General features: G+C 40.0%; 2 protein-coding genes across 2 annotated transcripts in view; both read left to right on the forward strand.

Moving 5' to 3' along the window:
• The window catches only part of LOC110961021 (neuropeptide Y receptor type 1-like), a 51,514-nt gene that overhangs the window by 19,587 nt on the left and 5,558 nt on the right, over nt 1-26,369 (forward strand). Inside the window, 4 exon segments of the mRNA XM_051938710.1 lie at nt 19,948-20,162; nt 20,165-20,394; nt 23,420-23,661; nt 25,679-25,825. Coding sequence (XP_051794670.1) covers nt 20,087-20,162; nt 20,165-20,394; nt 23,420-23,661; nt 25,679-25,825 — 695 coding nt within the window. The 5' untranslated portion in view covers nt 19,948-20,086.
• LOC127530883 (uncharacterized) lies at nt 10,053-14,865 on the forward strand. Its single transcript, XM_051938708.1, has 2 exons — nt 10,053-12,898; nt 13,253-14,865. Exon 2 carries the CDS (start codon nt 13,471-13,473, stop codon nt 14,758-14,760), a length of 1,290 nt encoding a protein of 429 aa, XP_051794668.1. The 5' UTR covers nt 10,053-12,898; nt 13,253-13,470; the 3' UTR covers nt 14,761-14,865.

Consider the following 26,369-nt stretch of genomic DNA (forward strand, 5'->3'; position numbering starts at 1 on the left):
CTGACTCTTCATGGTGTTCTGGTTCTGCTTTGGAGTGGAACAGCAGGTTGAGAGGTCCAGCTGTAGATGTTCAGATGTTTTACCCTTATAAGCTGCAGAGAGAAAACAGTGATGGATAAAACCTGAGAGGAGCTGCAGCAGATCGATGGTTGTTCTGAGGGGGAGGATCCTTTTGCTCGTTATCTCAGGATTTCTACAAATCCAAGGCGAGGAGGACAGAAGACCTGCAGATCCATTAGAGGATCATTAGAGGATCAGTGAAGACAAACCGGTTCTACTGCATCAGTGTGTTCACAGCCTTCAGCTGAGAATTAGCATCTCCAAATGAACCGTTTTAAGGTGGATTATTGTCTCTAACAGCCTCCATCTGTCAGCATTTACATCCTCTGATGAGCACAAGAAAAGAATCACAGAAAAAAAATGAAGATCTGACTAAACAGTGAAATACTGTGAAAATAACAACAAATATCTGTTAAATTAGGATTTATTTGCAGATTTAAATACAGTTTAATAGTGTAAGTTTATTGTTCCGCATTATAAAAGAACAACTTGTTTTAAAAAAAGTTCTTGGTTAACATATAAATGTTTTTTTCAGAATTTCCATCCATCATCCATCATCCATCCATTCATCCATCCATCATCCATCCATTCATCCATCATCCATCATCCATCCATCCCTCCATCCATTCATCCATCATCCATCCATTCATCCATCCATCATCCATCCATTCATCCATCATCCATCATCCATCCATCCCTCCATCCATTCATCCATCATCCATCCATTCATCCATCCATCATCCATCCATCCATCCATCATCCATCCCACCATCCATCATCCATCCATCCCTCCATCCAGTCATCCATCATCCATCATCCATCCATCCCTCCATCCAGTCATCCATCATCCATCCATCCATCCATCCATCCATCCATCCATCCATCCATCCATCCATCCATCCATCCATCCATCCATCCATCATCCATCCATCCATGGGTCATGGAGGCAGCAGATGAAGCAGATCATTCCAGATGTTCCTCCTCCCAGCAACACTTTCAGCTCTTCATGGAGGATCCTGAGGTGTTCCCAGGCCAGATGAGATATATAATCCCTCCAGAGGGTTCTGGGTCTACCCCGGGGTCTCCTCCCAGGAGGACGTGCTCAGAAAACCTCCAGAGGAAGTCTCCCTGGAGGATCTGAATCAGATGTCCAAACCACCTCCACTGGTTCCTTCAGAGGTGAAGGATCAGCAGCTCTACTCTGAGCTCCCTCCAGATGTCTGATCTTCTCCTCCTATCTCTAAGGTTGAGCCCAGACACCCTACAGAGGAAGCTCATTTCAGACGCTTGTATCCACGATCTCATTCTTTGGGTCTCTACCCAGAGCTCATGACCATAGGTGAGGGTTGGAACGTAGATGGAAGGTAAACTGAGATCTTCTCCTTGAGGCTCAGCTCCTTCTTCATCACCACGGTTTGGTACAACGCCTCCATTATTGCTGACGCTGCACCGATCCTCCTGTCCATCTCTAGCTCCAATTTCCATCATTCCTGAACAAGATCCTGAGATACTTGAACTCGTTCACTTGGTGAAGTATCTCCCTCCAACCCAGAGGGACCAATCCTCCGGTTTCTATCAGAGAAACATGACCTCAGACTTGGAGGTTCTGATCTTCATCTCCACCACTTCACACTCGGCTTCAAACCGCTCCAGTGCTGCTGAAGGTCTGAGGAACCAACAGAACCACATCATCTGCAAAAAGCAGAGATCCTGAGGTCCCCAAACCAGACGCCCTCCTCACCCCGGCTGATCCTTGAGATCCATGAAGACCACAACCAGGATCAGAGACCAGGAACAGCCCTGGAGGAGTCCAACACCCACTGGAAACCAGTCTGACTTTGTGCTGAGTATGAGGACACTGCTCTCACTTTGGTTCTACAGGGACTGAACGGTTAAGTATCAGTGATCCTGGTACCCCATAATCCCTCAGTACCCCTCAGAGGTCCTCAGAGGTCACAGTCGTAGACCTTCTCCAGATCCACAAAGAACATGTAGTCCGGCAGGTCCAACTCCCATGACCCCCTCAGCAGCTCCACCAGAGTAAAGATCTGATCCACCGTTCCACGACCAGGACAGAATCCTCATTGTTCCTCCTGAATCTGAGGTTCTACAATCAGTCAGAGCCTTCCTTCCAGCACCCAGAGGAAACTTTGCTGAGGAGGCTGAGAAGTGTGATACCCTGATAGCTGGAACTCACTTGTAAAGATGAGAACCACCACCCCGGTCTGCTGCTCCACAGGTACTGATGTCCATCTGACATTGTAGAGACGTGTCAGCCAAGACAGTCCAACAATGTCCAGAGCCTTCAGCATCTCAGGGAGGATCTCATGCACACCTGGTGCCACCACGGAGCTTCTTAACTACCCAAAGAGCCAACCAGACCTGAAAGGTTTCCACCGTGACCTTCAGACCACAGCTCCTAACAGCCGCTTTTTTCTGAAATTCTACCAGATATTATCTATAATTTAACAAAAGACGAAAAACATGTAAATAGTTAAATTATTTTTCTTTTTAAACCTTAACATACATTTTCTTCACAGTTAAAGTATAAATTAATGTCTATTTCTGTCAATTTATCTGTGATAGTATATTTTTAAAAATACATTAAATGACAGTAAATTGTTTAAACTGTGAAGAAATCATAAAAATAGTAAAAATCTGACTTCAGTAGTGGAAGAAAAATATGTTCAGGGTTCATTTTGTTCCTCAGAACCAGAAAAGTTGAAGAGAAAGTAGAAAACATGTTGTTAACGTCTCTGAAGGTTTCTGATCTCCACAGTTCTCTGCTCTAACGAGGAGATGTGTTTTATTTTTGTGCTCCGGAGACCAAAGAACTTTGAGCTGATTTTTTTATTCAGACTAAAAACAACAAATGAGTCAACCGCTGCAGCTACAAAACACTGTTACACAATTTTACAGAGTATCAACACAAAAAACACAACATCTGGTCAGCAAAATGACACCAAAGAGACAGAAAACGGACAGAAAGACACACAAAATGACACAAAACAACAACAACAGACACAAAAAGATTGGAAAAAAACACAAAAAGCCAAAAAGATATGCAAAAAGACACGAAAGACACACAAAATGACACAAAACAACAACAACAGACACAAAAAGATTGGAAAAAAACACAAAAAGCCAAAAAATATGCAAAAAGACACGAAAGACACACAAAATGACACAAAACAAACTCAGAATGACACACAGTGACACTAAAAAGGCACAAAATTACACAAAAAGGCACACAATCACAAAAGAAGATACAAAATGACTATAGCCAGAATCAAAATGACATTAAATGACACTAAAATGACACAAAACATCCACAAAGAAAAGAAAAATGACACAAAAGAAATACCAAAAGAGACCACAAAAACACAAAAGAGCCAAAAAGATACCCAAAAGGATGTGAAAGACACACAAAATGACAAAAAACTGAATGACACTAAAAATACACAAAAGTACACGAAACAGACGTAAAATGTGCACAAAGAGACACACAATTACAAAAGAGACACAACCTGACTACAACCACAATCAAAATGACATTAAATGACACTAAAAAGACACAAAACAACCACAAAGAAACACAGGATGGCTGCAAAGAGACACAAAATTACAGAAAACACACAAAATGACCATAAAAAAACACAAAATAGCCAAAAAGATACACGAAAGACACACAATCACAACAGAATGACACACAGTGACACTAAAAAGATGTAAAACAACCACAAAGAAACACAAGATAGTGGCAAAACACAACAATGCATAAAAGAGACACAAAATGACCAGAAAAAACACAAAAGAGCCAAAAGTATACCCAAAACAATGCGAAAGACACAAAAAAGACCCCAACCACAATGGAAATGACATTAAATGACACGAACAACCACAAAGAAACACAAAATGACACAAAAGACATACAAAAAGAGACACAAAATAACCACAAAAACACTAAAAAGACACAAAACAAACATGAAGAAACACACAAAGACACACAAAATGACCCAAAACAATCCACAAAATAGCCAAAAAGAGACACAAAAGGATGCAGAAGACACACAAAATGAGTCAGAATGAGACAATGAGAGAGAAAACGACCACAAAGAGACTAAACAGACGACACAGACACTGAAGGTTTCCATGTTTCTGAGGTCGGATTCGGTTCCGTTCAGGTTCCGTTCAGGTTCTGTTCAGGTTCCGTTCAGGTTCTGTTCAGGTTCTGTTCATGTCTGTCGGTAGAATCGCTTCACATCAGAATCTATGGTTCTAAATCTTTTCCCGTCCTCCTCCTGATCGTCGTCTGACTCCGTCTCTTTCTTCGTCCTTGTCTTCGTCCTCGGCGTCTATTTTAACCCCGCTGTGTGAAAATGTTTTTCCTGGAGCTCAGAGTCTCTTCAGATCACAGCCGACACCAAACCTGGAGGTTGGATTCACCCCGATGACCCAGACGCTGGAAAAAAGAAAACAATACGCTGGTAAATGACAGAAAAGAAGGAAAAACAAACAGAAAACAGGAGAATGTACAGGTAAAACATCAGGAAAAACTGTAGATAATGTCCAAGAGCTGCATTTTACAAAATTATTTCACTCTTTTGCAACATTTAAATGTAAAATTACAGTTTTACTGAATCTAAATCTGCTGAAATAATCTATAGTTTTACAGACATTTACTGTTTATTTTCAGTAATTTAAATATTTTGTACATTACAGTATTCCATTCTTGTTTTTTTATTTTTTGGACAGCTTGAGCTTAATAAATCTCTTTACTATTGTTATTTTTCTGGTTTTAACTATTTTTGTGAAACAACAGTTAATACTGAGTAAAATCACAGAAAAAAATCCAAATTAATCCTAAAAATCAGCACAAAACTGTAAATAAAGTCAAAATCTGAATTTTTACAGAGTAGTTTATTTTACAACATTTAAATGTAGAATTACATTTTTACTGCATTTAAATCTGCTAAAAATGACTGTTTTACAGAAATGTATTTTCACATTTTAAAATCATTTTTAACTGCTGCAGTATTCCATTGTTTCTTTGTTTTTATTCGGTCTCTCTTGCTGCCAGATTTCCACAGTTTGTTTTTCCAGAATCACATTTTCTGTTTTCATCTCCTGCAGCTGAACGTCTGAATGTGTGCAAACAGTCAGAACTAAGCCTGGAGTAAAACAACATCAGGACGTGACCTCGCTGACAAAACGCTTCTTCTTCTTCTTCTTCTGCTGCTGCTGCTGCTCAGTAAAACTGTACTGAGGTTTAATCCAAACCGGATTAACAGCAGAACTGTATCAGGAAACACTGCAGTTATTTATACCCAGAAAACACGACGTTGAACAGTCGCAGCGTTAAACCCTCCGAGGAGCCTCCAGGACGAAGCTGCAGAAAACAGTTTTGTTTATTCTGGATGATTTCTGTATGACGGATTCAAAACGAGTCTGTTGTGTCTCTGAAGGTCAGAAGGAATTATTCTCTGATGTAATAAAGATCCAAGGAAATGAGGAGTCACACAAAACTGGATGTACGTATTAAAATATTAAGACTGAAACCAGTTTAAAACCAGTCTAAGATTAGTCTAAAACCAGGATTCATCCAGTCTGGAACCAGTTCAAAACCAATTCTATATCGCAGTTGAAAAGTAAGTGTCAATCCAGTTGGAAAAAGTTTGAGACCAATCTAAAATCAGTCCAAAACCATTTCCAAATCAGTCCAAGTCCAGCTGAAAACAGCTGTAAAACTGGTCCAAAACTAAGTCTAAAACCAATTCCAAACCAGTCCAAAGTCAGTGTAAACCAGACTAAAATTAGCCTTTAAGAGGGTCAGAACTGGCCAAAACCAGTTTAAAACCAATTGTAGATCCCAGTCTAAAACTAATTTTAAACCAGTGGAGAACAAGTCCAAAACCACATTTAAAACCAGTCCAACACCATGTTAAAAGTCGTCCAAAACCAGTCTAAAATTAAGTCTAAAACCAGTTCATAAGCAGTTTGAAAACCAGCCTAAAACTATTTAAAATCAGAAAGAAGTCAAAAAATAGTCTAAACCAGATCAAAGTCGGCCTAAAACAGGTTCAGAACAACCTCAAACTAATTCTAGATCCCAGTCTAAATCTGATCTAAAACCAGTGGAAGCCTAGGTCTGGATCCAGTTGGACCACTCTGTTCCATCACCTTAATCACCTGTTATGAAGTGACTCAGCTCCAGTTCCAGTTCATCTTCTCTGGACGTTATCTCATCAGAAAACCTAATTAAACCGGAACCGATCCAAAGATCCGGGCCAGAAAGGACTCGACCGATGATCCGTTGGCTCCAAGGGAAGATTTATGAAAAGATGGGGTCTAATTCTCCACGCAGGTGAAACGATGAATCTTTAATATCTGGGAGATAATGGAGGTTTTTATTGGGTTTTCTGTTTACGTTCTGCTGTTTTTTAGCACGACACGTTTGGGAATTAAGATAAACGTCGATGATTCATCCAGAAGAAAAGCTTAATGGACGGAGACAAATGCTGAGAAGCTGTTATGAGGAGAAATTAAGAGCTTTTATGAGTATTATTGCAGGGTTGAACTCGGAATCTCAAGCATTTTTAAATGTCAACAGCAGCATTCCCAGAGTGAAGCTTCAGATCAGATGTTTTGTAGATAAGCAGAAGCAGTAAAATAACAGGAGTGGGTCTGCAGGGATTCACTGGCAGCTGCAGATCGGTGAAGGTCAGCCGAGGTAGAGACACCAGAGAAATGGAGGAAGTTAAATACCAAAGGCCACCGACGTCATCGAGGGGCAAAGAGGCAGAACGGCCGACCCTCAGACCTCCTCACCGATCCACGTCATGTCCCACGTCTCCTCACCTTCCCGTTTTATTCCTCAACATGTCCTCTTTCATAAATTCACAGAGGAGTTCTGAGCGAGTCGATGTCGTCCTTGAACGCCGTCTGGAATTAATGCTTCGGATCAATCAAGTGTTTATCTGCAGCAGACGGTCGACAGCATCAATCCTCCATTTTCTCCCCGCGTGGTGTCACAAACAGAAACCGAATGAATCCACACATTTACACAACCTGACGCTTATCGAACCGACTGGACAGAGCTCAGATTTACATTCAGACCGAGATAAAACGAGAATGTCTGAAGTGAGGAAATACGTGAGCGTGGACCTGAGGAGGAAATGTATTATTGACGGTACATTTCAAAGTTAAATGGAAGTTGCAGAGTTTAGAAGATATATACTATTAAATAAAAGAATCACTGAGCTTCACATTCATGATAGCGCCACCTGCTGTGTGTTTATAAACCCAAGGAATCATGGAGATGTTGATGTTCAGATCAAGTAAGGAGTTCTCTGATCGTTATTCCAGCTGTTATTAGTTCATCAAAGAACGCGGTTACGTGATGATCAGCGTTGGTTCTCAGCCATCCCAGACCATTGGCTCATGTTGGACAGGTTCTGAACAGTTAAAGAGGATTTTTTTTGAGCAAGTTCTGGACAAATTGGAGTCATTTCTAGTCCTCTTGCGCATATTGCAGGTAAGTTTTGACAAACTCTCACAAAATTTTGGGAACATACTTATTTTACGAGGTCAAATTTGAGTCATTCTGGACGTATTTTACTGCTTCACAGCCTGGTGGTTTGCTAGTTTCACTGCTCTGAAACCCATTGAACAGCTTCATAAAAAAAGCTATCAAGGTGTTTGACAAGAAGACACGGTCATTCCATCATTGTGCAATCTTAAAGAAATATCGATTTCTAAGCTTTGAGAGTTTCAAATCATTTGAAAGTGCTTGCTGAATCGATAAGACTATGAATGGGATGGATCCACTGCCTCTGGGGGATATTCTCAAAAAGAAAAATGGTATTAGTAGTACAAGGTCAGCCGCCAGGAGTGATTGTGAATTACAGTTGTGAAAGTCCTCCTTTGCACAGCATATCTTATCTATTAAAGGTTGTACAGACTGGAATACTTTGCCTACAGCTATCAGAGAAAGATCCACCTCTGTCAGTTTTAAGACACCGTAGAAGACATGGCTGATTGACAGTCAGATGTGTGAACATTGAGGAATTTATTCACCTTAAAATCAGGCACTTTTAACTAACAGGCTTTTTAACTATTTGCACTTAATGACAGGCTCTACCTAGAAAGCGTATTTCTACAATAGTCAGCACTTTAGGGTAGATTTAACCCAGTCAGTGTTAATTGCTGTTGTCTTTGTCTTACTTTATTGTTTTGTATACATCTGTAACCCTGCATTGTGTTTCTTTTATGTTATGTTATGCTTGTTCTAAATCTGGCGTATTTACTGCAACCTTGTGTAAACTATTATGTTCATTAATATGCACTGTCAGGTCCAAATAAATAAGAAAGTAACTCATGACTGATAGTTTTAAATGTCTATTTCACTACAGAAAGTTCATGTGTACAAGCAGAAACCACAGTGGGGTAGTAAAGGGGCACCATGACAAAGACTTCTGTGTTGATTAATGACATCCAGCCTGAACTTACTGCAGAAAGTAAGCTCAGCTTAGGTTGTTAACTAATGTCTATTTCACAACAGACAGTTCATGTAGACAAGCAGAGAGCATTGTGGGAGTTCAGCTGGTAAAGCAGCACCATGACAAGGTAGCTGTGATGTTTAATGATGTCCAACGAGTGCACAAATGTAAATTCAAGCAAAGATCGACCGTGAAAGTGTGTCCAGAGGGTTAGTTTAGTTAGCTAGTGCTACAGCAAGATAACATATAGTTTTTCACTTTATTAATTTAGTATTAAGTCAGCTAGTTAGCCAGTTAGCTCATCTTAGAGCAAGATAAACTCGAATAACAGTACTAGTTTACCAAAAAGTCAGCTAATTAATAAGTGCTGTAAGACAGTCACGGAAACAGTAAAGAAAATTTTGATCTTTGTATGATATTCTATACAAAAAAATTCAAAACAGAATCACTCAAGAATGAAGTGAAATAAAAACTAGATAGAATGTGTTAAACACTGATTTACAATGCTGCACTTTACTGAAACTATTAAGTAACAAAGCGTCCACCTGTAAAAGAGATTGGGTTTAAATAACCTGTGGAGTTCCCCAGGGGTCAATTTTAGGTCCACACTACTTTTTAATCTGTACTCCAACATCTGGTTCCACAGCTACACCGATGCCACATAGCTTTACAGAGATGAGTTTCCTGATGAATTAAACTAGATTTTAATGTCGGGATGTAAGGAAAAAGCTCAAATTCCAGCTAAAGTTACATAGCTCAGAAAGAAAGCCCCCAGAACTCAGAGATCAGTACTTAAAAGCTTGTAGTAATACTTATAATCATAATGATATAAACTTTATTTATGTTGCAGCTTTCTGAACAGTGGTACAAAGTGCTAAACAGGATAAAACCAGACTAAAGGGTTTTATTATGAAGGTTTGTTGATAAATCTGCACTCTGTCACCTTAAAAATATCTCTGAAGTGCGACCGTTTCTGTCTCTGGGTGTCACAGAGGGACTTTCATTCTGAACGGTCCTGACAGCTGCTGTCTGGTCCACACAGAAAGCTGATAAATCATCTGCAGCTGATTCACAGCGCTGCAGACAACACATTACACAAAGTGTTTTTAAAGCACCTCGTGGCCTTGCAGCAGGATATTTGGTACCATGCTTCCTTTAACATCCTCTGGTTCTTCACAGCCTTCAGTCTGCAGCTTTTAGCTTTAACACTCTGAGCTGCAGGATTCAGTCTGAGGACCTGGAAGCAGCTGCAGGTGTTGAAATATTAAGCTTTAAACTGACCTTAGGGTGGTCTACAGACAATGTTGAAATTATATTATTAATTAATCTTGTACCTACATATATTGTCACATTTTACTACATTTCATTTTGTTTGCATGTTTTGCCTTTTGAATACATTCTGTGTAGTTTTAAATTCAGGTTAATTTCACTCCATTTTACTCTTTCTTATTTAGACTATCATAGTGGATATGATCATCTTATAGCATTAACTAACTAGCTGCTTTTATGTTAAACTAATGATGCTATGCTATATATATCCTGTGTAGCATTAACTAACTAGCTCACATTATGCTAAACTAATAACGCTAAACTACATTACCTTGTTGTAACACTGGCTAACTAGCTCATCTAAGTTAAACTAACAATGTTATGCTATATTAGCTTGCTGTAGCATTAACTAACTAGCTCACATTATGCTAAACTAATAAAGTTAAACTACATTACCTTACAACACTGGCTAACTAAACCATTTTAAGTTAAACTAATGTTTTGCTATATTAGCTTGCTGTAACACTATCTAACAAGCTGACTTTCTGTTAAGTTTATAACTTTATCCTATATTATCTAGCTGTAGCACTCGCAAACTTGCTGACTTTAAGCTGAACTAATAACATTAAACTACATTACCTTATTGTAACACTGGCTAACTAGCTAATTTAAGTTAAACTAATAATGTTATGCTATATTATAGACCCTCCAGAAAAACGCGGGCAAAAATCCTTGATTATGCGAATAAATATGCTGGGTTTTTATGCCATTTTATGCGGGGAAATTGCGGAAAGTTGCAAAGTATGCGAATAGTTGTGAAATATGCAAAAAGATGCGAAATATGTAAGAACTAGGAAAAAAAGGTGATTTTTCTCCTACATCCTGTTACTAGGCTGCCACTGAATGAAAAAGAGCAATATAAAGAAAAACAGACATACTACATGCCAGACACATCACAGTAAGTGCTGCCAATGTTTCATTTATTATCAGCTTAAGCATGACTTAAACATTCCTCAATCACAAATTTCTCAGAAATAAAACATTCTTTCTGCTTAGTTATACTTTGAGGTAGAGCAAACTCCCTGCAACACGGTTGATTTTCTTCGGTGCTCCAGAACGATGTTGCATGGGCTGCAAAAAAGTTTCCCCCCCACTTTCGTGCAGTAAATCTGGGTACTGTTTTGCCCGGTCTCTGGCTGAAATATTCGTAGGTAAATGTGATCTTTGAGCATTCTCCATTCTTGTTTTTCGTCTCTGAGCGCCGCGCTCCGCATCAGATTGTGCTTCTAGTGTGTGTGTGAATGCGTGAACTGATGACGTCAGGCCGGGCGTCACATAAAAACTCACTCACAACTCCATTTACATTGGTTATAGTTTTCTCATTTTATGCGGAAATTGTGAAATCAAGCGGACCCGCATATCTCTCTTTTTTCATGGAAACGTGAGATTCTTGCGGGAATTATGCGCTAATTGACCCCCGCATAATCAACGGCATTTTGGTGATTAATGCAGGAATTCATGCGATCGCATAATCGCGTTTTTCCGGAGGGTCTAATATTAGCTTGCTGTAACACTAAGTTACTATCTAAAATAATGTAAAACTAATATACCTACTATATAAGCTTAATATAGCATTAGCTAGCTAGCAGATTTTAAGTTAAACTAATGATGGTTTGCTATACTATATGGTTGTAGCACTAGCTAACTAGTTACCTAGCTCACTTTATGTCAAACTAATAAGATTATACTATGATCTTTCTGTAGCCCTATCTAACTAGCTGATGTTATGTTAAACTAATGACACTGTGTTACAATATCTTGCTGTAGCACTAGCTAATGAGCTCACTTTATGCTAAACTAATAAGATTATACTATACCGGTACTGTATTGCTGTAGCACTAGCTAACTAGTTCACTTTATGCTGCATTAATGATGTTGTGCTATATTAGCTTGCTGTAACACTAAGTAGCTGAATTTATGCAAAACTAACATGATATAACATAGTACTAGCTCACTAGGTGACTTTCAGTTAAACTACTAATGTCATATAATATTGGCTTGCGGTAGCAGCAGCTAACTAGCTGACTTTAGGTTGCTAAACACTATGCTATATTAGCTTGCTGTAGCACTATCTGGCTAGCTAACTTTATGCTGAATGAATAATATTTTACTATATTTAGTTGCTGTAGCACTAGCTTACTAGCTTGAATTCTTTGCCCGTGTTGACTGAGCAACGCTGCTAATAGATTTTTTTTCTTGCCATTTTCATTATTTACTATTTTTAATTGGTATTTTAAATTAATCTGACAGTAAAGTTAGAACTTTAGTTTGAGACCCATCGACTCTGATATTGTTTCTGTCTGTGTGTCAAAGCATTCAGATTTAAGACATCTGTGTGATTGTGAACACAAAGATCAGAGTTTAGGTTCTTGTTGATACCGATCAGTCAGTTAGTTCTGATCAGAAACCGTTTTCCTACTTAACACTCGCAAGACTATGCTTTTAGGATACTCCTTTAAGGACTGAAGAGGGATCATTTAATCCTCCTGTCCTGCTCTGTCTGCCCCGGAATGTGCATTATGCTAATCATGTGGCAACTTCTTGCAGGGAGAACAGTGGAAGGTGTGAACGGTGTGTGTGGGCGGGGGGTGGGAGGAAATATGCTCCCCCTTCCCAGGGGGGATTCTGCTCCTGCCCTGGGATGTGGACTGATCATTACGCTAATTATGTGGCAGCTTCTGGATGGGAGAACAGTGGAAGGTGTGGAAGGTGTGAAAGGTGTGTGTGGGCGGGGGGTGGGAGGAAATATGCTCCCCCTTCCCAGGGGGGATTGGCATAAAAAGTCTGAAAAACACTTTTGTGGTCATTAGCTACATTAGCTATTTGAGACATACAAGATCCCAGTGGACAACCTGCCAGTTCGTCATCTGCTCCAAGACCTCTCCAAAAAAAAGATGCAGAGAAGATTCACTACTGAGCAGGCTTTGCAAATGATTCTGACTGAAGCGCTTTTGACTCTGATGGAGAGGACATAGACCTTCAGTCAGATTCTGACTCGGAGCAGTTTTCGGGTAAGATTTCTCAAACATCAAATTTCTGTTTCAGAATACTTCACATTTAATTTCAAAGACTTTGTTCTTTTGGGAAATATTTTTTAACTTCAAGATTTTATTTTATTTTATTTATTTATTTATTTATTTATTTTTACAAATTTCTAAATAAAAAATGACACATTTTAGATCAGAGGTCATCAATGTTTTCACAGAAGGAGCCCGAAAAATGTGAACTTCTGAACCAAGGGCCACAATACTGACAGAGTTCAGAATAAAGATAAACAGAACAATGAAAAGATGTGATATAATTTGACTCTTTTCTACATTGGTACATTTGTCTTTGCTAACGATATAAATTTGTTCAATTTGCAGAGGAAGACGCTCCCCCTCCCCAGAAGAGGACAAAACGGCTGGATACCGCACTAACGGAGACCGCAAAAGATGGCACAGTGTGGTGCAAGGAAGAGGTTGGACGACATCTGAAATTCGCTCCTATTGAACCTTACGCTGCAGAAGGAGAGCCAACACATGAAGCCAGAATAAGGATCAAAACTCGCCTTCAAAGCTTCCTCTGTTTTCTCACTCTCCAGATGCTTCGTACCATTCAAGCATGCACAATTGAGCATGCAAGGGAAACAGAGACTGTGGATTGGTTCATGGCTATTCCAGAACTAATGGCTTTCATTGCAGTTGTCATCTGGCGAGGGGTGACTAAGGTTCCATCATTGTCTGACAACTGGTCAGAGATGTATGGAAACAAACGGATTATGGAAACAATGAGTAGCGACCGCTTCAAAGACATAATGCAGCACCTACGGTTTGATAGCAAGAACACACGGGCTGAGCGAGTGCAGACAGACAAGTTTGCAGCTATTTCCGAATTATGGGAATCATTTCGACAGAACTGTGTCACATTCTACAGACCTGGTCGGCACATCACAATCGATGAACAACTTTATCCATCAAAGACACGTTGCCCTTTTCTGCAATATATTGCTACAAAACCGGATAAATTTGGTATCAAGTTTTGGGTGGCGTGTGACTTGAAATCAAAGTATATTTGCAATGTCTTTCCATATGTTGGCAAAGAACCTGGCCGTCCCAAAGAGGAGAGACTGTCTGAGAGTGTGGTAATGAAGTTGATGGGACCATTTCTTGATCAGGGCAGAACTGTCACGACGGACAACTTTTTCACATCAATTTCACTTGCAAGAAAATTACGCAGCCGGAAAACTACCATTCTTGGGACACTCAATAAAATTCGCAGAGAAATTCCCCCTTCAGCTCGAGAGATAAAGCAAAGTGAGTTCAGCACTCAGGTGTTTTCAACAACTGATGCAACACTGACAGTGTACGCAGCCAGCCGGAAGAAGACAGTCTACGTTATGAGCAGCATGCACAGTGTGATTCAGACTGAGGACAGCCGCAAAAGAAAGCCAAGCACCATCACCCAGTACAACTCCACTAAATGCGGTGTGGACGCCATGGATCAGATGGTGCGGCAGTACAGCGTACGGGCAGGAACAAGAAGATGGCCTGTCAGTGTGTTTTATAATATGGTTGACATGGCAGCCCTGAATGCCCATGTGCTATATCAAGCCTGCACAGGAAGGACGGAAAGGCGGCCAGATTTTCTGATGCGGCTTGCCTGTGAGTTGGCTGAGTCTTATGTGACATCAAAGAAGATTGGAAAGGAAAACCATCTTCGCAAACAGGCTGCCACACCAGTGGAACCGGGCAAAAGGCAGAAGTGCCAAGTCCATCACCGGTGCAAAAAGAACCCTGCTACTGTTCGATGTGTGCATTGCTACAAGTTAACGTGTGGCAAATGCAAAAGAGAAGTGCCATGGGAGTGCCAGGTCTGCGCAGACCAGTTTTGAAAAAGTTGTGTGATGACACACACACGGTAAATGTGTAAATTGTGTAAATATTGTTTGTGCTTTCTACAATGTTGATTCAAAAATATAAATAAACTATTAGAATAAGCATTTTTCATCCTCTTATTTTTGTGTCTCTTACTTATTTGCACTCAACAAAAAAGATAAATATGTGGTTATCCATCCTAAGCAATGCAAAATATTTATAGAAAAACCCAGGAACATTCAAGCTTTCAAGAAGAAGGGCAGAGTCAGAAGCAATGAAGTTTCAGTTGCTGTAAAAGCTAGTTCTTCCTTTTTGGCTAATTTCTCTTGGTTAGTAAGTAAGCAAAGTTTTATTTGCATAGCACCCTTCACAGTACGAGTACACAGGGTGTTTTATAACATCGGAATAAATTTAAAGCACAGTACAATACAAAAAATTTAGAATTTATGTCCAGTGCATTGTCACCAGTAAACAAGCACAGATCAACAACTATAAGGTATGGAACCTGAGTAGGGTTCAGGCTTATGCTAAGGAGGCTTGCTGAAAGATGTGTGCTGGGTAAAACCAGAAGCTGCCACATAATTAGCGTAATGATCAGTCCACATCCCAGGGCAGGAGGAGAATCCTCCCTGGGAAGGGGGAGCATATTTCCTCCCACCCCCCGCCCACACACACCGTTCACACCTTCCACTGTTCTCCCTGCAAGAAGTTGCCACATGATCAGCATAATGCACATTCCGGGGCAGACAGAGCAGGACAGGAGGATTAAATGATCCCTCTTCAGTCCTTAAAGGTAATAAAACACCAGTAGATCCCCTCGCAGTCTTCCTAGTATTAATGCTCAGAATGACTCATGAAGTTTCACAATTAACTTTATAATGACAAAGGTGCAACTCTTTTTATATTAATTTGAACTTTTAATTTGTTTTCCATAGCTGACTTCCTGTTTACATGTTTTATTGATCTACAGACATTAATGTGAGGAGGACCTGTTCCTGGTTTATCCCATAAATCTGTTGTTCTCCTCTGTGAAGCTCTCTAAAGTGTTGTATCCGGTGTGAAAGCTTCTGAGCAGATCCAGTTTGATTGACGGGGTTAATGATGTAGCGGCTCTGGAGAGCAGCTGGTTGGCGTCTGGTTGGGTTGGACTGATGGAGGTGACGTCCAGCAGGAGAAGGTTGCATCAAACCTGCTGCTGTAGAAATACCGATTATCTGCTCCGATGGTCCGACTGGAGCTGCACTTTAAACTAATGCTGTGAGGAGGAGACGATGATAGACGGCAGTAAAAGCAGACGTCTTCGTATCAGAGCAGCTTTGATTCTACGGCTCCAGGTCCAGAACAACCACACAGATGACTGTTTTCATGTTCTAAAGGTGTAATGTGTGAGATCCAGCAGCAGCCATCAGCTGACTAGAGTCTGTTTAGATGATGCATGTGAGTTCCTCCTGCTGAAACTGCTTCAGTCGTTCAGTTAAAAACAACAAAGATGGGAATTGTTTTATTTACGCTATTTACCCCCAGTGTATGTTCGCTTGTTTTACTTCAGTTCAGTGTGAGAGTTGTGTTAGTTTTGTGTCTTGTTTTGATAAATATTCATCTCCAAGTGGTCGTTTTGAATCTTTATGCAATCATTTTGGGTCTATTTTCACTTTGTGTCTCTTTGTGATGATTTTGCAGCTATTTGTGACAGTTATGTAGTCTTTTAACTTCTTTTTGTGGTGGGTTTGTGTCACATTTTGACTGTTTTGCGTCTATATGTGGACTTTTATTGCCATTTTCTATGTATTTGTGGTTGTTTTGAGCGTCTTTAAAGTCGTTGTACTTCATTTTTGATGGTTTTGTTACTCATTTTGATCATTTTACACCTCTTTATGATCATTTTTGCATCCTTTTTTGGTCATTTGAGGTTTATTTCTGGACATTTTGAACTTTCTTTGTCATTTCATGTCTTTTTGTGATGATTTTACGATAATTTGTGATTGTTTAGAGTCTCTTTATGCCCATTTTGGTTTAATCTGTGAATGTTTTGCACCTTTTTTTCAGTTGTTTTGTGTCTCTTTACTATGATTTTGCATATTTGTGGTTGTTGTGAGCACCTTTGTAGTTGTTTCAGTTCATTTTTTGGTGGTTGTTTTGACCATTTTGCCTCTCTTTAGGGTCATTTTGAATTAATCTATTGACATTTTGTGTCTTTTGGATTCGCTTTTTAAAATCTTTGCAGTGTTTTTGCATGTACTTGTGTTTCTTTTTCTTCTCTTTTTGGTGGTTTTGTTGCTCATTTTGAACATTTCACTTGTCCTTGTGGTCATTTTCCATCACCTTGTGGTCACTTCGATTCAATTTGAGGATGTTTTGCACCTTTTTTCAATTGTTTCATGTCTCTTTGCTATGATTTTGCATGCATTTGTGATTTTTCTGAGTATCTTTGCAGTTGATTTATTCCGTTTTTGGTGGTTTTGTGTCCCATTTTGCACCTTTTTGTGGATATTTTGTGCGTGTTCTTGCTCTGTTCTATATTCTACCTGCTATTTTCTATTTACTGTAACATCAGGAGGTGGGATGCTGCAGATTTCCTCAGAATTTGGTGTAATTTGTGCTGCTTTAGCACAATAACCAGCTGTAGAGGCGCTTTGAGCTTCTGTCTGTTTGAAGCTGTTGTTGGTGCAGCGCTCGGTTGTTCCCATTAAAAGTGACTGAGGCGTTTGTGTCTTGGAGGAGGAAGTTCAAACCCGTCGCGGTGTGAAGTGGGTGGATGTCAGACTGTCAGTTCACAGAGTTTTCAGACTCAGCCCACTCAGACAGAAAGATGAGGAGGTTTGAGACGCCATCTGACAGGCGTGACGTTCACTTTTAACTCGGTATTGTGTCGAGAACCGACATTCGTGTCAAATCAGTGCAGAAATCACAGCAGAGTGATGGAGCCTGCAGCCGAAGCAGCGTTTCTGCAAACAGCTGCTGTTCTTTAAGGAGCTTCTGACAGGAACGTCTCAGGTTTACCTTCATCGTCTCAGAAAAACACCCAAACAAGATGCAGTTTTACCTTTTTACTGTTGTTTTGTGGCCGTTTGCAGTGGTTTTGCAATTATTTGGGATTCTGTTGAGTCTCTTTGTGGTCACTTTGCTTTAATTTGTGGATGTTTTGCACCTTTTTTAAATTGCTGTGGTTTTGCAGTGTTTATGCTGAGTCAGTCTGTAATTGTTTTACTTTTTATGTTCTGGTTTGCTGTCTCATTTTGCATCTCTTTAAGTCGTTATATATTAATCTGTTGACATTTTCTGTCCTTTGGATTCACTTTTTGTATCTTTGCAGTGGTTTTGCACATATTTGTGGTTGTTTTCAGTCTCTGTGCAGTTGTTTTTCTTATTTTTTGATGGTTTTGTTGCTCATTTTGACCGTTTTGCATCTTTTCTTGGTCATTTTCCATCACTTTGTGGCCACTTCGGTTTAATTTGTGGACTTTTTGCACCTTTTTCAGTTGTTCCGTGTCTCTTTGCTGCTCAGTTTGTAATTGTTTTGCGTCTTTTTGTGGTGCTTTTCTGTCTTATTTTGCATCTCTTTAGAGTAATTTTGAGTTAATCTGTGGACCTTTTGTGTCTTCTAGAGTCCCTTTGTGTATCTTGGCAATGAGCTGACATATTCATGAGTGTTTTGAGTCTCTCTGCAGTTGTTGTACTGAAGTTTTTTGGTGTTTTTGTTGCTCATTTTGACCATTTTGCATCCATTTGTGAACTTTCAGAGTCTTTTTCATTCTGTCTTTTAATGAGTATTTGGGTATATTGGGATAAACTGTTGGTGAAGCTGCTTCTGCTGCCTTTAGTACTAAAAAGCACTCATGTTCATTGGATTCTTCTGGTACAAACAATGTGAAGTATTCAGATCTCCAACAATGTGTTGAGTTTAGATTCTGTTTGCTGGAGCTTCACTGACGTCATGATTCATTCAGCAGCTCTACTTCAGTTTCTGTCGATGCTTCAACTCCTTCCAGACGATGTTTTTAATTACGATTAGCATCAAACTGTTGTTTCTCCACAAACGTGTGAAAACCAAAAGCTGGCTTTGTGAAGCAGCTGAAGGTTTCAAAGCAGCTTTTTCTCGACGCTGCAGCCCAGAGCTCGAACAGGTCGGCCTCCGGAGGAAAACCAGACTCATAACAGTTAGCGTTAGCATGTTCCCTGTATGCTAATGTGAGTAATCAGTAATCAGGACGAGACGCAGCGACGTGTCTGAGAGGCGGCCGGCTTAATTAAAGCATCGCTGTGCTGCAGATAAGAGTTCAGATTATTATTCTGCTTCAAACATGTCCAGAGTTGAAGAAATAAACCCAATAAAAGCAGTTTACACAACCAATAAACAGCAACCGTTTAACGAATCGCCTCAGATGATAATCAGCTGAAGAGGAAGATATTTATCTCAGTACACTGTAAAAAGAACAACTAAAGTCTGGTAGGGAGAGCAGCAGGAAGAATACATAAAGAAATGAGACAAAACTGTTTTTGAAACACTAATTTCTGCAAAAATGTGCAGAAAAGATGTTTAAAAAAGAGGTTAAATATTGTAATGTTGAAAAAGCTGCAGAAATATGTGTAAAATATTGAAATTTAACAGCATTTTACAGTTTAAATTTAGGATCACAATTTGAATTAAAAAGTAAAAAATACTATTTATGGTTTATAGATTATTTACATTTTTGATGCCTAATATGCATATTTTTTTATATCATTATCTGTAAAATAATATATTTTTGGACCGATTTAAATACAGTAAAAATGTTTGGGTGGATGTGAAAGAATGAATTACCATTTATTGTGGACATTGTTGTGTTTTTTGTTAAATTGTAAATAAATATTTTTTCTGTCATTTTACTAGTTGTTATCTGTAATATACCATTTCTAAAATCTTTTGTATACATATTTTTTCCTTAAAATCACAGCATCTACCTCTACAAAGATATTTTTGCTGACTTAAATGAAATAAAACAGTCAGACATTGTAAAAGAACAAACTGCCAGTTGTAAAACTAAAGATTTTTGATGATTTTCAGATTTTTTTCTGTTGTTTTTTACGGTCCACCTGTAAATTGATCCTTTCTTCTGTGACTGAACTTGTTATCTGTAATGTAATGAAAGAGAGTTTGTCTTAAACATCTTTTTTTCGTTAAAAGCAGATTTTTAAGATGTTTTCTCTGTTTCTGTGTTTGACAGGAAACTGCTGAGGAGCTGAATGTTTCTTCCTACAGCTGATGGTCTGATCTCTGGCTGATCTTCTCTGATTCCTCTTTGGTCTATCGGAGGTCCGGTTCTCGTTCAGGTTCTGGTTCTGTCCCGCCCCCTCCGTCCTGCCATGTCCAATGACAGCAGCCTCCTGGGCATCTGGGAGACCTCCGATTGGGCCAACACCTCCCAGTGCCCGCCCTCGGTGGGGGGGCCACCTTCCTCATCGTGGCCTACAGCGCCGTCATCGCCATCGGGTTGCTAGGCAACGCGGGCCTGGTGTTCATCATCGCCCGGCAACAGGAGCTACGCAACGTCACCAACATCCTGATCGCCAACCTGTCCTGTTCTGACATCCTGATGTGTGTCGTCTGTCTGCCGGTGACCGTCATCTACACCCTGATGGACCGCTGGGTGCTGGGAGAGGCGCTGTGCAAGGTCTGAAACCAGTATAAAACCAGTTAAAACCAGTTTAAAACCAGCATAAAACCAGCATAAAATCAGTTTAAAACCAGTTAAAACCAGTTTAAAACCGGTCTGAAACCAATATAAAACCAGTTTAAACCAGTATACAACCAGTATAAAACCTACCTGCTGTGAGACCTACTGAGAACTGGAGAAAGTTCTAGAGTAGACCTACCGACAACTGGAGAAAGTTCTAGACTAGACCTGCCGACAAGTGGAGAAAGTTCTAGAGCAGACCTACCGACAGCTGAAGAAAGTTCTAGAACAGACCTAGCGACAACTGGAGAAAGTTCTAGAGCAGACCTACCGACAGCTGGAGAAAGTTCTAGAGCAGACCCACCGACAACTGGAGAGAGTTCTAGAGTAGACCCACCGACAACTGGAGAAAGTTCTAGAGCAGACCTACCGACAACTGGAGAAAGTTCTAGAGCAGACCCACCGACAACTGGAGAGAGTTCTAGAGTAGACCCACCGACAACTGGAGAAAGTTCTAGAGCAGACCCACCGACAACTGGAGAAAGTTCTAGAGCAGACCCACCGACAACTGGAGAAAGTTCTAGAGCAGACCCACCGACAGCTGGAGAAAGTTCTAGAGCAGACCCACCGACAGCTGGAGAAAGTTCTAGAGCAGACCTACTGTACAGATCGCAGATTAATGTCTGCTATCTTTTTTTAAAATCCTGAATTAAATAGAAAACAACAATGTTCAGGTTCTTGGAGACTTTTTCTGCAGGAATTCTAACTATTTCCTGTAAACAGAAGCTGTGAGATCTTGTTGGTAAGAAGACTCAATAAATGACTGCATCCAAGGTTTCTCATATTTTAGATCAGATTTGTTTGGTTTTATATAGAATTAGATCATCTGCTGTGAATTCCTGTATTTATTAAACATTAAAGCTGCTGTCCGGAGTTTCCGTTTGTTTTCAATTTATGTATCATGTTTTAATAAAGCTTAAATGTGTTAGTCTAGTTCGATACTATAATATAATGTTAGTATGACGCGATATGAAAATTTATTCCTGAGCTCCGCCTTCCTCTCATAGACCCCCATGTTATTCCAAAAAGCGCCGGTCGCTGCCGACCAATCAAGTTCGAGCTTCAGCTTTGTCATGCTGTCAATCAACGGTTACGCGCACAGCAAGCAAGCCCATGCAGAGGTGGGCGAGCTACGCACTACGCAACCGCGCGCACATTTGTTTTGCTTGTGGGGGAGAGAGCATCAGGGATCAGCAACTTCCAGAAAAGTTACCAATCCCACGGCTTGTCAGGCCAAGAGACTGCAGGACGTTTTTTGGCTCGGGGTGCTCGCGTCGCTCCCCGACCACGGCCTCCATAGCCCGCCTGACGGCTTCGTTTAGATGCCCGACCTCTGGAGGAAGATGTTGGGGCGTCTGGGACATACTCTTCGTCAGAGGAGTCATGCAATTCTGAACTCTAGATAGAAATAAATAAACAATGTAACACATATACACGCGTAAATGCACTAAGTTTGATAAACAACGTCATCCAGAGGGATACACGAGTGTAATCACATATTGAAACTTTACTCGTTCGTCCTAGCAGATTCATGTTATTTTGGTATTAGGACAAGTTAGACTCAATACAGCATTCTAACGTAATTCCTTTATTATTTACTAAATGTACTAAATGTAGAAGAGGGGAAAACAGCAAAACAGGCGAGATGCTGCAGCACTCCGGGCACTTCTCTCATGTACTGCGCGCGTGCACAAATAAAGGGGTGAAATCAGAGGGAGGGACCAACAGTGTTCTGGGAGACGCTGCGATTCAAACTCCGGACACAAGCTTTAAATATCTCAGAAAAATAAATATTTAAATGCCTGTTAGTTTATTCTAATACGTTCTCTGCTAGTTTACTCTGAACCAGAACATTAATTAATCACATTTATTTACAGCTGAAGGCTGCGATTAAAAGCTTTATTTAAAACCCTGAACCTGACGATGAAACAACAGGTTGCATTTTAAACATCCCATAATAGTAACAGCAGTAAACACCTGGATGAAGAACAGGCTGGTGTTGTGTGTTTTCAGAAATGATTCTTAATGAATTGAAACAATCAGCAGATAACCACAGGTTCTGTTAAATCCTCGTCCAGGAGCCTTAAATCTGATCTTTCCTCTCATTAACGATGCACGAGTCCATTCCTAAATTTGGTTCCAATTATATAAATTGCTGCCGACCGGTGACACTGTGGATCTGATCTGTGGACCTTCAGCATCCGGAGCCTCGATTTGACCAACAACTGTCAGTCCCAACCACAAATTGGCCCCTCGAGGAAAAACTGGAGGCTCTGTGAGAGAAGGGAGCTTAAATTTATTCTGTTTGGCCATTAAATAGGAAGCTTCTAGCAGCAAGAACATCCAGAAGAAAACCAAATAAATCTGAGCAAAGTTTCCTTCAGAACATTTGGTTCTTCATCTCCAGTAACTTTATTAATGATCAAAGTTTAGCCTTCATACTGGGAATGTTTCCAGAGTTCCAGAGAGGTGGGTCCAGATTTATCACTTTTTAATGGACTTTTTCAGAACTTCATCAGTCCAGCAGATAGAACCAGGACATTTAGGAGGAGAAACATCTGAGTTCTGGTAAAAACTGACACCAGATCAGGATGGATGCAGGGATTCATGAAGTCTTCTGACCAACTAATCAGCAGAAACTCCAAGATCTCACAGCTTCTGTTCACCAGGAAATAGTTAGAATTCCTGCAGAAAAAAGTCTCCATGAACCTGAACATTGTTGTTTTTCTGTTTCTGTTTAATTCAGCCTTCAAAAACAGATAGAAGACATTAATCAGTGATCTGTCCAGTTGTAGGGAAGGTCTACTCTAGAACTTTCTTTCTTGCTTCCAGTCTTTAAGTTTAGTCTCAGAACATTCAGAACTGGAGATTTCCAGTTCTGAATGTCTGGACGTCTCTCAACTTTCCTCGTTTTATTTCCAGGTGTTCACACTTGGATCTTGTGTTTTCTGTACCTGTCCAGGTGACTCCGTTCGTCCAGTGCATGTCGGTGACGGTGTCCATCTTCTCCCTGGTCCTCATCGCTCTGGAGCGCCACCAGCTGATCCTCCATCCCACCGGCTGGTCTCCGGCTGCCGGACACTCCTACCTGGCCGTGGGACTCACCTGGCTGGTGGCCTGCTTCATCTCGCTGCCCTTCCTGTCCTTCAACATCCTCACCAACGACCCCTTCCAGAACATCAGCCTGCCTGCCAACCCCTTCAGGTGAAAACACTGTTTCCTGTAACCCCTTCGCGATAAAAGGCTCTTTTCTTCCTAATCATCACATTTTTAGAACAATTTCTCATGACTATCTCTGTTTGGCCTGAAATATGTTGATTTATAAAAATTACTTGTGAGATTTTAACTGGATATATCACATAATTCCAGTCTCTTTCAGCATTTCTTTTCTCACGTTTAAATTTGACGCTGTTTAAACAACTATATCTCAGAATCTATTTAAGCTTCATTCTGCAGTTTTTCAGCGTCGCTGCAGATGATTGGAAACTTTTTCAGCCTCTGACCCACCATTTGTTTCTGAGAGGTAATGAATGACCCTCAGCACTGAAGGATTTTAATTATAATTCCACCGCTGAAGCTCTAATTAACGACGCTCACTGCTGCTGCTGACAATTAGTCCTCTGATGAATCTTCATTGTGGAGGAGATAAAAGATGGAAACGTGAAGCGACCGTGACTCAATGAGGCGATGCTTTAATATGAAAATGCTCTTTCACCAGCGGAGATCAGATTTTTAAAAGAGATGGTTTTAGATGAAGTGTTGGAAGATAAAGAAGGAAGGTTTTTTATCGCATATTTAAATTTGAGGCCATTTGAACAGCAACATCTAAGGAACTGCTAAAGATAAAAACCTGATATTTATTTCCCACCATGTTACTGATGTACCTTAGCTGTTGTTTTATAGATCTGTTAGAGGTAATGGTGCTTAATCATCAGTCGATTAGGAGCCGTGAAGAATTTAACAGATTAAAAAAAAGAGAAAAGTTAAAGAAGAAGATCCTGATGTCAGTAAATATAGATCAGCTGTAGTTCCTGGTTGTTCCACCAGGTGGAGCCTCTTCCTGTTTAATCCTGTAGAGACCAGAGGAGGCGTTCAGTTTTGTTGTTTAGCTCATAAAGGGGCACCATGACAAAGACTACTGTGACGCTTCATGACCTCCGACTAGCACATACGTGTTCATTGTTATGTTTCAGTGTCAGTCATGTCTTTACAAATGTCACAGGAAAGTGAATGTTAATCTAAACCATTGAGTAAGTAGTTCTATGATTGTTTTTTTTCAGTTTTGAATATTTGACGGGTTTTTTTGTGTTTGTCGGAGTTTAGTTAGCATCAGGCCACCATGACAAAGAGTTCTGTGGTGGTTAATGACTTCCTGCTAGCATGCACATTCTTATACAAATTCTAGTTTTAAAGGTTTATTTCACCCAAACAACAAAGTAACTGTTGTAACTATTTTTACTATTCGTAAAAATACAGATTTTTGAATAATAGTTTAGAAAATATTATTTCTCAGTCCAAAATATATGTAATTTTTCTTGGACATACCAGCAAATATCTTTAAACTAATTATATTTTTGCTGATTTAAATACAGTAAAAACATCAAATTTTTCAAGTTAATTTTACTGGTTACTAAATCTGCAAAATAGCATTTCATTGTTCAAAAAGTCACAGTTAGAAATGGTTAAAAAACATTTTATTTTAGAGTATGATATTTTTATATTTTGTGACTGGGTTTTTACTTGTGTTTTCAGGCTGTTTGGTTACATTTCAGCACAAAAAATACTAATTATTTTCACAGAATTTTTTAATGTCCATAAAGTTCAGACAGTGTTAACATCATCCTCACTGACACAGAATATTTTTCATTAATGTAAATCAGGAGCTTGGTGTTGGTGTGGAGTTTTTTACTTTCAGTTCTATTGGCAGAATCTTAAATAAGATCCTAGTTTGCTCAAATATACAAAACAAATTAATTAATCTCTCCAGTGTAGTTCCAAAAGGCTCCAGTACTTAATGCCAAAAAAGTTCTTCAAAGATTAAATGAGTAAAAGTATGAATACAGAGTAAATGAATCCTCCAGAACCTCCCCTGAAGTCTTAGAGGTTCCTTCACCAACGTCTTCTCTGTTTACGGTTCTCCAGGTAAAGCAAACAATAATCCTGTAAAGTCCTCAGAAGGTCTCCTAGTCCTAAGAGAATCTCTGTTTGTGTCTGTCCTCAGGGACCATCTGATCTGCATGGAGCTGTGGCCGTCAGACAAACATCGTCTGGCCTACACCACCTCACTGCTCATCTTCCAGTACTGCCTGCCTCTGCTGCTGGTTCTGCTGTGTTACCTCCGGATCTTCCTCCGCCTGAGAAGACGAAGGTCAGCCTCCTCTACTGTCCACAGATGATCTGATATCCTGAGAAAAATGTTTTCCTTTTATTTCTTCTCAGCGTTGTATCATGCTCAATTTATTGTAAAAAGTAAAAAAAAAATTTTCAAAGTGAAGTCAATTAATTAAAAACAAAATGTAAAATAGGCGACTGCTGCTGAGAAACATCCCCACATCATGATGCTGCCACCACCATGCTTCACAGTGGGGATGGTGTGTTTGTGATGATGTTCAGTGTTTGGTGTCCATCAAACATATCATCTAGTCTGATGGACATAAAGCTCCATCCTGGTCTCCTCAGACCAAAGAACCTTCTTCCAGGTGTCTTCAGTCTCCACATGTCTTCTGGTGAACTCTAGTCCAGATTTAATTTGATCTTTTTCCATCAGAGTACTTCTCTTTGTCTCCATGAAGCTTTGACTGGTGAAGAACAGACTACAGTTGTTGGATGAACAGTCTGAAGCTGGAACTCCTTCAGAGGAGTCATAGAGTCTTGGTTTCCTCCCTCTCTAGTCTCTTTCTTCTCGGTCTCTC

This window comes from Acanthochromis polyacanthus, chromosome 18 (assembly GCF_021347895.1).
Source record: "Acanthochromis polyacanthus isolate Apoly-LR-REF ecotype Palm Island chromosome 18, KAUST_Apoly_ChrSc, whole genome shotgun sequence".
Lineage (NCBI taxonomy): Eukaryota > Metazoa > Chordata > Actinopteri > Pomacentridae > Acanthochromis > Acanthochromis polyacanthus.